We start from the raw sequence: 17279 nt of genomic DNA on the forward strand, positions 1-17279 counted from the left end.
GTTTAATGTTTTGTATTTTCTTCTATTTAATCTCAAAAAGCTCCTAAAACAGTCAGTGATCACTGTTGACCTCCCTCGGCTTTTATTACCGCTAATCATTTATTTAAGCTCAGTTTTTAAAATCATAGGATGTAACTACAGCCCAGCCCATGCAGCAGTATATGAATGACTAACCTCGTATTGTGGATGGATTATCTCAGTTGTTCTCCTGGCTGAAGTTTGGTCCTTTTGCAGCATCCTGCCATGCGATTACATTTGTTCCTGACCACCGAGAACACTCACGCTAACTTTTATCGAGTGGAAAAAAAGTTAGCTTGTTTATATTATGCTATAGCTGTGTCGCTAGCGGTCACGTAGCACATCATTAGCTACAGCTAGCCAAACTTCAGTAACCCTACAAACATCACTGCTGTTTAGTTTTCTGTCTTCATTTATGTTGGAAGTGATAACAGAGCTGTACATTGTAATTTGTTTCCAAAACCCCACAGTCAGGATATGCTATATTGTATTTAGATGGAAGCTAGCGAGCTAACTTCCTGCTAACTTCTAACTCCGTTAAATGTCATAAATTCCGTTTTCATGGATGCCTGGATGTTAAACTCAATTGTTACACCTGGTACAGCAGAACGCTGATCATTTTATTAAAGATGAAAGACTTTAGACAGTTTTTCAACTCTTAGTAATGCCATAGTGATCGTTTGATATATTAGATTAGATTAGATTAGATTAGATTAGATTAGATAGAACTTTATTAATCCCTCGGGTGGGTTCCTCTGGGAAATTCGATTTCCAAAAAGCACAGCACCGACAGAAGTTACAGAGTTACAGAATATTATATATATATATATATATATATACACACACACACACACATATATATAAATACAGAGACAATATAAATAAAATATACAAAGGGGATAAATAGAATAAATAGGAATAAAAAATAAAATACAAGTGAATTGCACATTTCAAGTATTGAGGTCAATTGCACTGTTGACTATTTACAAAAGTATTGCACAAAAGGTATTGCACAGTGAGGTGAAGAGGCACTACAGCTTAGTTGTTCCCCCCTCCTTTGTCCTCCTGTTTCCCCTCCCTCTCCCCTCCAGAGAGGAGTTAAACAGTCTGATGGCGTGTGGGACAAAGGAGTTTTTAAGTCTGTTAGTTCTTGTCTTTGGGAGAAGCAACCTGTCACTGAACAGACTCTTCTGGTTGTTAATGGCCGTGTGCAGAGGATGCCTGGCATTGTCCATAATGTCCATCAGTTTCTTTAATGTCCTTTTCTCTGCCACTGTCACCAGAGTGTCCAGCTTCATGCCGACCACAGAGCTAGCCCTCCTGATCAGTTTCTCCAGCCTGGATGAGTCCCTCTTTGCTGTGCTGCTCCCCCAGCACACCACAGCATAGAAAAGTACTCCAGCAACCACTGACTGGTAAAACATCCTCTGGAGCTTCCTGCAGATGTTAAAAGACCTCAGCCTCCTGAGGAAGTACAGTCGGCTTTGGGCTTTTTTATACAGGTGCTATATGGACCTGCAGCGGAGTTTAGGCCCAGACACGGCTAGTGACGTCAGACTTAGTGACCGGATGGGACCTGTGCCCATACCATGTTATGGATAATAATGACTTTCCCTAACATTACAGCAGAGAGGGTGTTCACCACAGTTCAAGACATAGCATTAACAACAACACAGGAAAGCACAGCTTTTTATCTGAAAGATGTTGCACATGGCGGTGGAGTCACAGAAAATTATCACTTGACTCTTAGTTCCACAGAACATTTTAGCATCTTTTTTTTGGTTTTCTGTCTCTGCTCTCTGTTGCAGTTGCTTGTTTCCAGTCACAGTAGGAAGCTGTTTTTATTTCTACTTTCAAGATACTTTCTAACTGTAGTACATAGTTACTTGATGTGTATTTTGCTTATGGTTTTGCATAACCATGCTTATAGCTTTCAGGGTTAAGACAAACGGTACTTTCATTAGTGTTAATTTTAGTGTCAATTCAGCAGTACTACGATTCCAAAGCTTTAGGATTTTCCTACTTATATTCCTAATTCTATTTCTGATATCCTGTAAAAAAAATTATTCATTTCAGATCCTTGAGAAAAGTGGAAATGCTTTACTGTTTGCCAGTTAACGACACAGCCTTAAACTCTATGCATTCCACATATCAGACAAAATTCCTGTCCTAATAGGAGAAACACGAACATCTTTACACTTTACAGTCACATTCATCTCCTTTCATGCAACAAACTGAAAGAAATGTGCATGTCTGCACTGCTTCAAACTTGTAGACTACTCTGTGCCATTGTTGTCTTTTCTCCCAAACAAATGGAGATCAGTTGACAGTTATGCAAGCACAAATAAAAGGGCTTGTTTGTTGATTTCTTTTGTGTTCTGCCCTTTTACAGATAAATTAGGAACTTGACGAACTCAAGTGGCATAATTGCTAATTAGCAACCATAATTGTGATCATTGAATTCAGGAACAATAATATCCCCCAACACTGAATCCAACACTGCAAAGGCAGAACACTAACGCCACACTGAAAACACTGAAGAAATGGTATTGAGTCTATTTTCGTTTACTGGGCAATTTTAGATAATTAGCATTTGCAATTCATTTGAAGTGCAGTCATCCGTCAGTGCTAAATGCAGTCATGCAACAAGCATTTTACCTGATAATGCCAGGCCACATTTGTTATTTAAGGAGAATGATAATTGTGGTAAAGCTTTTAAGATCGAGATAACAGAAGGTCGGGCACCGCTGCACCAGTCAAGCTCACATTTTTCTCAATATTTATTTGATCCCAAAGTTCTTTTAAAATTTCAGCAGTGTTTTTGTTGAAAAAGAATGACACTATCTTGGTAGAATTTTTAATCTTTTCGTCCACCATATTTCCAAAATCTTTGTTTTGTTACATCAAGCAAATATCCAGGTTGTCATATGGCACATGGGATAATGTGCCGTTACATGATAAATCTTTTGAAGTGTTTGAAGAATAAACACTGCTGTCATTGCAGATATCTTTTAGAGAACATAGTACCTGAAATGTGGCCTTGAATATAGAATGCCTGTCTACTCTTCACCCAGCACCAATCGTGGTCCTTTTAATTACTTTCTCATTTGTAGGAGCCACCCAGGTTCTGTTTATTGTAGCCCACTTCATTACTGTCATGTGGCCAGTGTGGTTGCCATGGTGTGACCATTACGCCATGTCCTTTGAATTTCAATTATCATTCACAGTCTGATTTGTGGAGGACATTACTGAGCTGCACAAATATCATTTTGTCTCATCTTGAGGAGTCCCTGAAAGTCATATCTATAATCATGCCTCTGCTATAGATGCTGTTTGATGCTATGGCAAAATGTGAAAATAGGAAATCATGCTTATTTTTTCTCCAAGTAATTTTCATCTATGCAAATGTGTCATGCTGCCTTGGCCGAATCATGATACAGCTGTGTACTGCTGTACATTGAAAAGTCACTCAGACGTTGCTACCTTATTGTAATTACACAGATCAGAGTTGGTGTGCTTTCGGTCTCTTTCCTACACATTTTGCCACATTACAAAATTCCTAAATGTTTGCAAAAAGCATGTCAGTCCAAACACGCCAGCATACCCAAATGTCTTTCAGTACAAACAAAAGGACCAGTTCATTTAGCTAACGATCTCGCTCTTAATACCAATTGAGAAAAATGGCCACACAGCTAAGCCTTTAAGAACGAACATAGGTAAGCTCTGCGTCACACACTTAATTAACAGAACCTTATTTTTAAAAACAGCTGCCCTTTTATCACTCAAATGGTAAACGATGTTCAGGGTGAATTGTTTCCATTTTGTCATTATCCCCGCCAACCAACTGAAGTCCCATCAATGTATAGCTTTATATTACCATCGTATCCTCCTCAACAGTTAGATCTAATTCCACATCAGCTCCATGCTTGACTAGTTAATTCTCACTCTCCCCATGTGCCAGACGATGTTTGTGAGCAGCTTCACTCTGTATGCGGCTTGTTTTATCCATAAAATTTAGAAATGCAAAGCTGAAAATAAATCAAACTGTGAGCACTTGCACAATGAAATGTCATGTGGAGTTTCTCTCCACTGCTGTACATCTTGTTTGAATATGTTTATCATTTGTAACAAAATATTGATTTGATGGAAATAAAGGTTTGCTGCAATTTTTCAGCTCCGCACACGTGAGGCGAAGGCAGCATCTGCGAGCACATTTCTGCACTCTTTCTACTCAACTGGATGAGAAAACAGTTGCACGTTGAGATGTTGCTTTATAAGAGAAAACGCTCTCTGTGATGTAAAAATGCAGATGTACTGAACCATTTCCACAAGGACCTACGTAAATTAAGACAGAGCACAAAGTTTTGATGCTTGAGGCAAGACATATTTTTAATTAACCTAACAGATGTCTCAATGAAGTTCCCCAATTGATTACTTCCATATTTAAACATGAATAAAATGTCATGTTTAAATATGGAACATAAGCTAAGTGAACAGGAAATGAGAGACATTAAATTCCAAAAGAAATGCTGTAAAATAAGCACATTAATTTGTATTTTGTGATATTTATTTCCATTTCCCTGAAAGAAGATTGATTCTCAAAACTAAATATGGAAGAGCGTGGAGAAGAGAAAAGAGAAAAAAAACAAAAAAGTTCCTACCTGCCGTTTCCTGCCTTCAAATTGACCTATTAATGCTCATTTTCTGCTCTATATTTTTGTTCTTGGACTCGACTAAAGCACATTTGTGTGGGTCAAAGTTCAAACTAATCCTGGGTTATCTCATACTGTGCTATAGCTACCCTTCACAAACAGAAGGATTTAACAGCAGATGGATGGGGCCGCTATGCTCAAAGCTTAAACTGTGTGCCTGAGATGACAATATTAATAATATCCGCACTCTCTGACACCACAAAGATCTAAATCTTTTGATTTGTCAGCCTTTTTTGTATAAATGCCTACCCTGATTTGAAACTACGGCCATTGTAGCAGCAGGAAATACCGAAAAACAAAGAGGTCCACTTTAAAATGTCACTAATGGACATGAACACAGTTTCAAAAAGAAAAAAAAAGCTTATTATTAAAGGCAAAATCACCAAAAACAGCAATCTGATGATTTTCCTTTGTTTTTTGGTTTGTTTGTATTTTTATCAGATGTAGGAATGACCCTCCTTTTCATGTCTGACCTTATATAACGTTAAGGGCAGTCTCAATTTAAAATAATAATTTGCAATGTGACCGGTAACATCTCTATTACTAGCTATTAATATATAAAGCAACACTGTTGTACTCAATTGCTGTCCAAAATACTCATAAATATTTGATATTGTGGAGATCCCACCAGATATCCCTGTTTCCAAGAGGAGTCTGCTAAGGTAAGAGACATCAAAGACAGTGTCAAAGAAATGAGTCAAATATGTTTCAAGAAATGCTCTGAAAGGGAATATGTGAAAGTTTAAAAAGGTGGAGCTGTTTGATCTGTATAGAGCAAAAAAAAAAAAAGCCAAATGCAGAGGAGACAAGCTTACTGTAGTAGCCCACAGTGCTGACCCAGAAGTGGAAAGTCATATCTCATGGGACTGATGTCAATGCAACCTTGTGTTGTGCCTAAGTACCAATTGATTTTTTCAATGACACATGGCCCTGCACCACTATTATGTGGCCCGAGTAACCCGCTCAATTCATTAAAACACCATAATTCTTTATAAAGGACTTAAATAACCGAGAACTGGAAACAGCATTTTGAGTTTTACAGTTTTTACAGAGATGACATTAAAATGTTAACAGAATTCTTATACGTACTTTTAGTTAGTAAGCCTATTAAAAGTCTTAGATTTTAAGACAGTAAAACAGAAATAAACATGGTTGTAGTGGTATCTGGTGGCAAAGCTTACTCCATAGTTCCCTTGTGGCTTTAATGACTTTCAGTTAGAGTTTTCTTTGGTTTAGCCAACAAAACTATTTGATTAGGTTAAAAAGAACCATTACCCACATATTATAAAGTCTGTCTGACAGAAAGTTATGAAGGCTTGTGCCATATTCCTCTATGCTCATCTGGAAGAAGGGTCTTTATAACAGCCTTGAAGTTTCAAAGTTTTCTTCTTTATTTATTCATTTATTTATTTTTTGCCATTGTTTGTTAAGGATGTTTTGTCTTTTAAAACCTCCCCGCAGCACCTTTAAGCAGACCAAAGGCACATCGAAATGCAGCCATCACGCATGAAAACTTGACACAGTTCCTATTTTATTAATTCTCACTTCTTTAGGTGACTCTATCAGGTCGCAGGATAGAGGCTGCAGTTAACATATGAAATGGATTCTCTTACGCACCACTGATGAAATGAATCAAGCAAAGCCAGCCAGAGCAATACAGACTAGACAGTCACAGTCACAATTCATTTTACTGGTGCAGATACACCTCGCAGTCAGTCTCTTCAGTGCCACACTATTATAAGAAAAAATGAGGATGTCACAAATGATAAGCAATGTTTGGACCCATGACCTCCAGGATAACAGCAAAAATGTGACAGCTGCTTGAAGAAGCAATCAGCTATTGTTTGGAGTACCAGCTGGATCAAACAACAAAAAGCCACCCGCGGCACCAACGTCATTCCCAGGTTTGGCATGTGGCATGTGGCTTTATTAAAACAATAAGAAAGGAGCAAAAGGAAATTTTAAGAATTTGAATGAAAACAGAAACACAACAGGCACAGAAGAGGTTCAAAAAATCTAAACGTCTGTACCACTTCAAACAAGTTCGGAAAACAAATAAATATGACAACAACAATAAAAAAAATGTAACAGTCATTACCACAGCAGGATCACTGTAGAGGGACGCTAGATTAATACACAGTTTAGTAGAACAATACACAGCTGGCTATTGAAATGCATAGCCGTATATCTGACATGTCTACCTTTAAGCATATCAACCACAGCAGGAGAACTAAACCTGCTCAGTGGAGACCTTTAATTGAATCCATCCAAGGATCCCTGTAGAGGTGCCTTTATGCTGTCCTTTTCATTAACATTTAAAACCATGGCCATCTGTACACTCACAGTCCTGAGCAAAAGTGTCACCACGTTATTGTTAGACAAAATAATAGAAGCATCTTTCACTACGAGCCAAAAAGTTCATTGGCGATCATGGAAATCTGAGCCTGAAAAAAACAAGCATGCAATTTTTTTTACTGAATCTGAATAATTACCACAGAGAATAAAAAGATCAATTTAAAGAAAACTGGGGCTCCAGAAAAAGAAAAATAATGTAGGAGTTTATTATTTGAATTCGCCGAAATGATTGTTTTGGGGTTGTTGTTTTTTTTCAATTCCGGCATTATAAGATTAGCTAGTCAGATATGTTGCTTCCTGAAGGCAAAGCAGGCAGACGTGGCTTTGCAAATCTATTCAGGTGTGAACATTTTTTCTCCCTTTTTTTTAACATGACCTGAAGTTCAGAAGGTCACAATTGACCTTATTTCTTGACCAGCCCTCCGCTCTTAACCAAGCGCAGCCTTCCAATCCCATTACTTTTTTTTTTTTAATGCTAAGTCTGGAAACAAACCGTCTTATAAAACACTGATTACATCTGTGTGTTCTGGTAATTACTTTTCATGACTTTCCCCCTCAAGACGTAGCATACAATCTGTGCTGACCTGCCAAATTACCACTGTAATGCCCTGCTCTCCAATTAGTGTTCAAAGATTACCTCTAAGACTAATAATGGTATACACAGTTTAAAAATAAATCTTGGGAGACAGCGTATATTTTAATTAATCAAAGTCAAACAAAAGCACTATTAGTTTCAGAGCTTAGAAAATGGCTAAATGAGTCTGCGAACTCAAAAAACCCTTAAAAAAAACTGATAAATGATTAAAAAGTTGTTACCAGAAGATTACTTGTATATATGACTTAAAGGAAACATCTAATTGTAGGTGTGCTAAACGAACATAAATAATTAAATAAAAAATGCGTGAGTACTTGGATTGCTGACTGCTAAATGCTAGAGGTTAATACATCAATATAGCCCCTAGTTATATGACTCATACATCATCAGTGCTACCTCTCTGCTATTGACAAATATGTTGGATGTGTGCAGTAACCTTGACTTTCTCTACAAATTCTCCTCTGTTGTAACCCTTGAGGCAAAATAAATAATTGCTAGCCCTGACGGTGTTTAGCATGTCACTAACAAATGCACAGACATGTGTCCATTTGGTTCAAATCAACAGCAAAAAACACTGAGTTCAAAGACATCATTCTCCCCGTGGATGTTTTCCCCAGAAACTGCATTCCACTCACTCACCACTAAAAGATGGGATGGAGAAAAGAAAAGGCGGAAAAGGCAAGTTTTATAATGCATGCCTTCCTGCGTGTGATGTCTCTATGGTAAAGTCAAAGCCCTGAATTTCCCCTCTCACGGCTCTCATTAAGGCAGTGGTGTCAGGCAGTGGCAGAGAAGAAGGATGATTTTATCAATGATTTAATTAATCATCAAAACTCTCCTTCTCTACACATCGCTCTCTTCATTTGTCCATCCTTCTTGTCTATCACTGTTCCTTGAGCTTTTTTGAAATATTGCAGATAAGCGAAAGGAAACGCGCACACACCTGCTCTTTCTAAGGCACTGCAACACAAGTCGCCTTGTCCTTTCTCTCAGTTCCCCTGACTTCAACTTGCTCCCTCCCAGACCAGGCAGCAAAAGTCCTCAAAAAAAAAAAAAAAAAAAAAGCAATGTCGCCACTATTCAGGGGAAAGCGGAGGAGGCAAATCCAGTGAATTACCTCCACAAAAGGACAACTGTGTCTCAGCCTGCTTCAGAACTAAAAAAGATAATAGCCCAGTTCAACAGCTAAGCTCTTCCTTCCTCCTTTAAGTCTCTCAGTTTCTAACATTCTTAGCACACACAGAGCCACTGCCGGGACGAATTAACGCTTCAGTATTTGGCAGGACTGAGCAGACCTCCAGAATACCATGCTTTGAACCAAGACACCCCTTTTGTTTCAGAGTCTCCGGCAGGATGAAACTGACAGGAGAAAAAAGAAAAAAGAAAAGAAATGTTTTCTTGTTTATCTCTTACCTGGTATTGAGGCTCAGAGCTGGACAGAGAAGCAGTAAGCAAATAGCTTGGATGAATTTCATAGCTGTCTCACACTCCCGTTCCTTCTCCCTTCTTGGATGATTTTTGCCTTTCCCCCGTGCCTCTCTCCCTCGCTCTCTAGCTCTCCCACTGGCTGCCTGGGTTTTTTAGCGCACTCTCATCCACACACGCACCCAGACACACAAGCGGCGAGGCAGACAGATGCAACACAGTGGCGAGAGGGAGGATCTCTGGCTTTAAATAACACGGGGACACGGACCGACTTGGTAATGGAAAGGAGCGGGTGGGGCTGAAATCAAGAGAGGGAGATGTGGGAGTGATATGATGTCAGCGCCAGTGCAGCTATAGCTATTGGCGAAAGGCTTTCTTTTTTCTTTTTTTCGCATTGTTTGGTGTTGGTTGTTCCTGCAACAGTACACCTCTCCATTCACTGCGTTCTCTTTACTTCCTTGCATTGTGATAGATAGGTGGAGGTACGAGCCAAAACATTTAGTGGAAACATTTAGCAATGCCAGGTCGTGGCTGCAAGTAACAGCAAAGTCACAGTTTAGTGAAGGCATGAACAGATTTATAGTGCAATTATTACTGAAGCTCTGCACTTCAAGCAGAAATCAAGGTCTGGTACCAAATTTTAGTGAGCAAAAACGGAAAATGAAGACCTGAATAAACTGAAATAATAAACTCTGACGAAAAGATACCAGGTCTTTTTTTTTTTTTTTTGCTTTATTATAGTATGTGTAATTTCAATGAAATGTTGATAGAAAACAAACTTTATAGAAAAGAATGTAAAACCTATGTAGAGATAAAATACAAATCTTGGAAATGCCGGGGGGGGGGGGGGGGGGGGGGTGTCTGAGTAACTTTAATAGTTCAGAAACAGTTCATTGCAGTAAAGGAGAAATTATGTTAAAACCCAACACACACACACACACACACACACACACACACACCTCATTTATTTATCCCACTTTTCACAGTAACTCTATTTCAGTCATAACCACTATAATCAGAAGAAGAATGTGATTTCAGTATGCAGTAATTTGTACTGGGCCTCATAGCTCTGCAGTGGGACCTCCCATATTTCTCTGGTCACTAGGACATTGCTACACTCGCCTGACGTTTGCATGGAAGATGCTAGCTTGTCTGCAAACACTGGCTAACTATTAGCAAAGTAATAGTAAAAAGTGAAAACAGGAAATATTTCCTGCTTTTACATTTTATGCTTTCAAAGTAAAAGTTGCCCCTTACGACTCCACCCAACAGAGTTTAAAAGGTGCATTGTTTACTTTGAAAGAGAATGTTCTTGGGTTCTGGTTTGTGTTCTCCTTTTCACAGTTTTGGACATGAGTCGTAGTTTTAGAGTGTTTGCAGACAAGTAGTAATATGTATGTCTTACATTTGTTTTGCCAGTTGATTCCGTAGCCATCAACTGATCTGGGCTTTTGTCAGCTGGTATGGTACGATTGCAGGCTCAGTATCTAACGTAGCAAAGTTATCGCAATCCTCTGTGTTGTACATAATTTTATAACAACTTTTAAAATAACCAAATAAAAAAACAACAAAACTTTGTTAGCAGAAGAAGCTGAAATAGAAATAAAGTTTATTCACTGTTGGAATACAAGATAATGTAGACCTTACAATATAATAGTTCAAAGTTAAAGCAGATGTTGTCCAGTATGGCATGTAGGCTTGATTATTTAAATTAACCACACCTGAGCCCTAGGTCAGACCTGCACTAGGATAGGAAAAGATAGAAATGTGCTGTAATTAAATCATCTTCCCACCCCAGTCTCACTTGCCTTGCAGATCACTTTGATGCTTCAAGTTAACCTTGTGAAAGTTAGAGCAGCTCAAGAACAAAATGTTGAGCACTGAGAGGATGTTCAAAGTCAGATTCCGAGCCATGTAATACAGGTAGAATATTAAGCAGTCCATACAAAAGGTGGGGGTCACACACCATAGGCATGATAAATGATTTCCATTACAGGTTTAATAGAGTTTGAAGTCTATTGTGCCCTAGTACTAGCTCATTTTCCATACTGAAAGATTTCCAGCCATTTATTTGGCGTAATTATAAGTTCATGCATGGAAACCCATAGTGACCAGTTGTAATGAGTCTGCTAGACCGCAGCTTGCCATGGTTACTGTGGAGAGCATCTCGTTGGACCTCCATAATCTGTCTCAATCATGTGTCACATCAGCCTGAAACTTGCAGTCCCGCTGCTCTGAGCCAACCTGTTGAGCATCTTATCATAATGAAGAATAATTACCATAAAATGAGCATGAATTGTTGATATTATGCAAGATTACGTTTAGATAATTCCCATAGCTAAGCCTGAATGTCACATCAATTGATTTGTGTATTTTGTTTCCAAATGCTTCATTTGAATTTTGAATTTAGCCTAAATAGGATGCTTTGATTCAGTTGGAGCCAAGAACTGTTTAGTGTTTTTGTTTGTTTTTGTAGGAATTCTGCTTGGATGAAAATACATTTTTGGAAACCGATAGATTGTTTATATAACACCTAAACAGCCATGATGACATCAGAAAATGCAGTTTGTTGTTATGTTGTTAGTCCTAAAAGCAATTTGTACGGTACAAAAAAAGTCTTTTTATGTTGCCACAATGATTTCTTTATATTTGCAAAACACAAAATCACTCCTGACGCCAACCAATTTCGAGTGTTTTTCCTACAACCTGTGCTGCTTGGAATCCCGGGGATTCCAGCTGACTATGTTGCCTGAACTAAATAATTAAAAAGGTTACTGTGGAGCTCTGTAAGCCATGCAATATATTATTATAAGTGTATATTTTTCATCTTGCACTTTCTCCAATCTTGTAATATTGCCTACGTGCAAAATTCCAGTCATAAACACTCAGAGAGCAATATTGCAACACAAATCTTACACAAGCAAATTTAAAAATTCTGGCTACAAAGTAAAAGTAAATATTAATATACCTCCGCCTCTTAATCCCACTGAGGTCACTGTTGAAATAATGATGAAAACTGGAATCTTTGAACTACTAATTGCTCAAAAATCAATGTGTGCTTTAGGTTTGTGTATCACTCTGTGAAACTTTTTAGACCTTCCTAGACGAAAGAATGAATGCTCAAACGTTTTCTGTGATTTGGCTAAAAGTTAAAGGAGTTATAGTTGGAAATAGAGTAAGACTATACTTAGGAGAAAATTCAGCCACAAATGCAAAGTGTTCTAGGTTTTGTTTTGTCTTTTTAAAATAAAAGCACTTTGAGCGGCAGACATGTGTGTGAGTTTAGATCTTCAAATTAAACATAAAGTACAGGAAGACCTTATCTACCCACACCACTGAGCCTTGGGACTACGTCCTATTTAGCTGAATTCTGAGCAAATTGTTGAAAAATGCAACAGATTCTGTTAGACTAACCAGCTGAATGGGCAAATGGGTTAAGCTCCTTGCTAAAGAGCATTTAATGTTAATATTGGTTCTTCAGGGATTGCACATTATAATAGCTTTTTTAGGGGTCCACATTTCCCCCATCCAGAAACCCCATCCTTTTGCCTTCTGGTCACAAGCCTTATTCTTTACCTTCAGGCTACAGCAGTCCCAGCAGGCAGCATTTCCACTTGTCTTGCTATAACATATCCAAGGGCGGCGATATTGACTGACAGTTGCTTCAGTAAATCAAGATATCCCTCTTCTAAACTGGCTAAAATAATGGTCTGTCAGCAGTGCTGTTGCTTTTACTGAAGACTGTTTACTTTCTGAAGGAGTGCCTCGTTGCTCTTCTTCTCTCCCCACACATGAATATTAACCTCAAAAATACAAGTTAGCAAGTACTGCAATCTCCATAGTCCATTATGTATGTTTACAGAGAGTTTGCAACGAGGAGAGAGCAAAAAAATCAGCATTCCCTTGCATAAATTTCCATCCTCAACATCTACAGTGCCATTCAACATTTTGTGTGGAAAAGGAAAGAGAAAACAAAAAGAGAGAGAGGAGTCTGGCAGCAAAGCTGAAGCTTAAGGCAGTTCCCTGTCAGTTGGTTCTCTCTCTCAGTGCAGGAGTATGGAAATGTGCTTTCACAGAACTGGTGCTGAAATAAGCTCTGAACATCTTGTCTGAAATGTTTAGTTTGTCAGCACATGTTAACAACAAATGAATGGAGATAGCGGAATACACAGCCTTAATCACAGTAAAGCCAAACAGCCATTGTTGGTTATACTACTAATAAACAAAAGGTAATACAGCTTCCTGTATGTTACAGTACAAAAAGCACCCAAACAAACAAACAAACAAACAAATAGAGCAGCGCTCTATTAACCCTTAACATCAAAATCCAAGAGGAGGATCAGAGAAGTTCCCGCTGTGTGTTGGATCTGAAGACTGAAGTATAAGGAAGAATAACATGTTGTAACTGATTACCGTGCCTTAGAAAATGCTGCAGAGAGCCTTGAGACTCTTTGTAGTTCTTGCTGTTTTTACATTCGGGTAAAATGACAAACGAAACAAGCCCAGTGTAGCCATTTGGTTTCTAAATGCTCCTGCAAGTTTCAGCTTGCTTTAAGTTTTTGAAGTTTTTCTCCACCTGTCTGCCTCAGCGTTTTTTGCTTCGTGCTAAGAAGCAAGAATAAAAAAATGTCTCCGTTTTCCAGGAAATTCTGCAGTGATTTCTTCAGAGACTTTCAGAGAGCCATGCTTCACAGGCCATTTGTATAGCGGACCAACATTTCAAAATCAGTTGACTGCCACTGTAAGAACAGCTCGTCGACGGCTTATAGTCAGAGTAGACTGGATGCAGACCTCTGAATCTAGCCACTCCAGTGAGTTGACTGATTTGTCTGGCATGTGACACGAAACAGCTGTTTGTCAGTTTAAAAAGCAAATGGCTCAGTGACTGCTCTAGCACTAAAGATTAGCCAATTGGAGCCATGGGCAGGACTAACACTGTTGTCAAGCTGTGCACCAAGAGAGATAACAAAAGAAAAAAAAGAAGACAGCATAGTTTACTTTTTCATTCTCCTAAAACAAAGACAAAACCAGTATGTTGGCAAGGCTTAAATTGACATTGGAACGAGGCGGATACGTTGGTCTACAGTGATTGTTTAAAAGAAATCAAATCCCCTCTCCTGCGGAAATCAAGTCAAGACAATGTCAGATTATAGATTGAATCAGAGTGTAATAAGTCTGATATCAGGCGGGAAAGAAGGAGACGAAAAAAATCTGCTGGCACAACCAGACGTAACACGATGCAACAACCACAACAATTTAATTATGTCAACATTTTTTCGGCCTTTTTAAGGAATATCTCAATTCATTTAAATGGCTGCTGCTGAGGAGAAAAGTAAAAATGCACAATGAGTATGAAAAGGAAATGAATCAGGTAGAAAAGGTAATGAATGCCAAGCAAGAGACGAATCGGGTTCTTAACGCACTAAGACTCCCCTCTGCAAAACAAACAAACACAGAGTATTAACCAATAAATATCTTATTTTTCAGGAAATCTCACAATATTTTGAAGATATTGTTTAAGCCAGTCAAAGATGCCAAGGCTGAGATACCAAACATGCCAACCTGAATCATAGTTTTCCCTATGACTCAGGTTGGCATGCCCCTACAAAATTTCTGATGCAATAAGGTAGCCCGTGCATCTTTGTTTTGAATATTTCAGTCAGTATGAAGGTTCTTGGAATAACCTACGGTAACATTTAGTGTATTATAAAGAAGCATGTGGGTTCAGACTGGTTCTCTTTAGACATATGAACCACTAGGGAATTATGGTCACTGGGTGTGAAGGTAACTGGATAAAGAAGCCTGGTGATGGGAGAAAAATGTCTGAGCTCTGTGTATTATTTCTCCAACTTTAGGATGTTGTCACTGAGGGGAAAATAGTCTTCGAGGCAACAGTCTCACAGCATCTGTGCTAATAGCTGCAGGACAGCTAAAGAGAGACAAACTGTCTATACAGGACACAAAACAGGCTACAAAAGTATAAAAACTGAAGTCAGTAGCAAGACACCCACCATCAACAGCAAGGCGCCAGAACAGCCACCCACATTTAAAGCTGGTAAACTGGCAGGACACCAACATGACACTGTAGCAAGATGCCAGGACACCCACTTTAAGCAGTAAGACAGTAGGACATTCATGTTTAGTAACAATGCAGCCACGGATTTGTATTACTGTACTGACAAAGGACAGGATATTTTAAAATCATGCACAATTCAAGCCAATAAGGAGAACCTTAGTTATTGTAGTCCAGCTTTGTTTGCTCCGGTGCTTTGTTTTGTTCCAGCAAGACCTCCCAGAGCAGAGCCTTGGCCTTAAACCATGGTGATGCTGCCACTGGAGAGGAGCATTTGTGGGGGGGATTGTGCCTTGGTTTATTGCGATTCTGCGAGGTTGTTAGCCAGAGAGCTGCTTACCCCGCATCCTCAGAGTGAAGGGAGAGGGGGAAAATGGCTAAAAGAATTTCCTTTAAATTATTCACCCATGTGATCATTGTGCGAAGACTATTATTAAGTTAATTAAGTATAATCAAGTATAATTAAGTACTGATTATACTTTACATTTTAGAGCTTTAGCTGATAATACTACTTTGAGCAGCAGCAGAACACTAACATCAGCACATTACATGCATTTCATTTTCAGTACTTGGTATAGTGTGGGCAAAACTTTATAATAATAATAGATGGAAGTAAAGTTAGCGCTGAAGGAAAGACTACGAGAAGAAATAAAAAGAACATTTTACTTGCATGCAGGAATGTTGTCATAAGATGGAATGAAAGACACTGAGATGAGAGATATACAATTTGCATGTTTCAACTAAAACAGTACTCACTTTGTCCAAAGCCTTTTGGTCTTAGGAGTATATATATATATATATATATATATATATATATATATATATATATATATATATATATATATATATGGTTGGTTAGCACTGTTGCCGCACAGCAAGAAGGTCCTGAGTTCAATTCCAACATCTTTCTGTGTGGAGTTTGCATGTTCTCCCCGTGTTTGCGTGGGTTCTCTCCGGGTACTCCGGCTTCCTCCCACCGTCCAAAGACATGCAGCTTGTGGGGATAGGTTAATTGGATAACCCAAATTGTCACTAGGTGTGAATGTGAGTGTGAACGGTTGTTTGTCCCTGTGTGTTAGCCTTGCGACAGACTGGCGACCTGTCCAGGGTGTACCCCGCCCCTCGCCCTATGACAGCTGGGATAGGCTCCAGCGCCCCCCGCGACCCTGAAAAGGATAAGCGGAAGTGAATGGATGGATGGATATATATATATATATATCACTTTGGTGTACTGCTGGTCTGTTAAACGTGCTATACGTGCTATACAAATAAAGTTGTATTGTATATATATGCAGCTCTATAAATGTATCGATTTCTCAGTTGTGTAGCATTATCAGAGGTGTACTGTGTGAGTTTTATTTTGATTGGTTTTTTAGCATTACATGAACATTTCTGGGACTGATTTATTTGTCTACCATTTTACTATCTCTCATTCTCAGTGGAATAGACTCTGACCTTTACAAGAAGTCTAGACAAGACAAATATTGGGCTATAAAGGACTGTGTAGAATTAGTCTTCATGAACACCATTGGTTTGAAATGATTGTAATGTGTCGTCTGATTTAACAATAGACTCTTGGAAGTGTGGTATAGTCATTATTTTTTGTGCAAAGTTTACAAAAACTACTGATCATCTCACATTCTTGATGAGTGTTAATCTCCAAAACTCATCACAATTTTTCCATTAATAAAAAAGCATTGCCCAGATTGTGTTTATTCCCCCATATTTCATGTAGATAAAAACCTTTCAGTTTGCACATAATGACAGCATTTTCAATTTCAAATTGAAAATAAGGGGGGGGGGGGGGGGGGGGGAATCCCATCTGTCACACTCCAAAATATAAATTGGATACACAGAGAATTGTGCGAGATTGGATTTGTGAATGCATATGATATTGATTTGAACACCTAGTTTGTGATGAAATGAAATGTCCCTCTTGGTAGAGCTCTTGCTGTAAAAAAAATAAAAACAATAAAATAAAATAAAATAATAACAAAACTTCACATTCCTTCTGAGTAATTGCGGTGATATCTTCACTCCACTGTGCCATCACATGGGTGGGTGTTCGTAATACACTACTCTGGAGAGGAGGGCACAGTGA

The 17279-nt window shown here is 38.6% G+C and overlaps 1 protein-coding gene across 1 annotated transcript in view; it reads right to left on the reverse strand.

Annotated features, from left to right (window-relative positions):
* luzp2 (leucine zipper protein 2) overlaps positions 1–9367 on the reverse strand; it is a 156063-nt gene extending 146696 nt beyond the window's left edge. Inside the window, exon 1 of the mRNA XM_086294078.1 lies at positions 9094–9367. Coding sequence (XP_086150204.1) covers positions 9094–9155 — 62 coding nt within the window. The 5' untranslated portion in view covers positions 9156–9367. The remainder of the gene's footprint in view (positions 1–9093) is intronic.
* Between the last annotated feature and the right edge of the window lie 7912 nt (positions 9368–17279).

Source organism: Aulonocara sp. 'chitande type north' Nkhata Bay, linkage group LG1 (assembly GCF_057382095.1).
Source record: "Aulonocara sp. 'chitande type north' Nkhata Bay isolate Kocher_YH1m ecotype deep benthic linkage group LG1, A_spYH_male_GT1.1, whole genome shotgun sequence".
Lineage (NCBI taxonomy): Eukaryota > Metazoa > Chordata > Actinopteri > Cichliformes > Cichlidae > Aulonocara > Aulonocara sp. 'chitande type north' Nkhata Bay.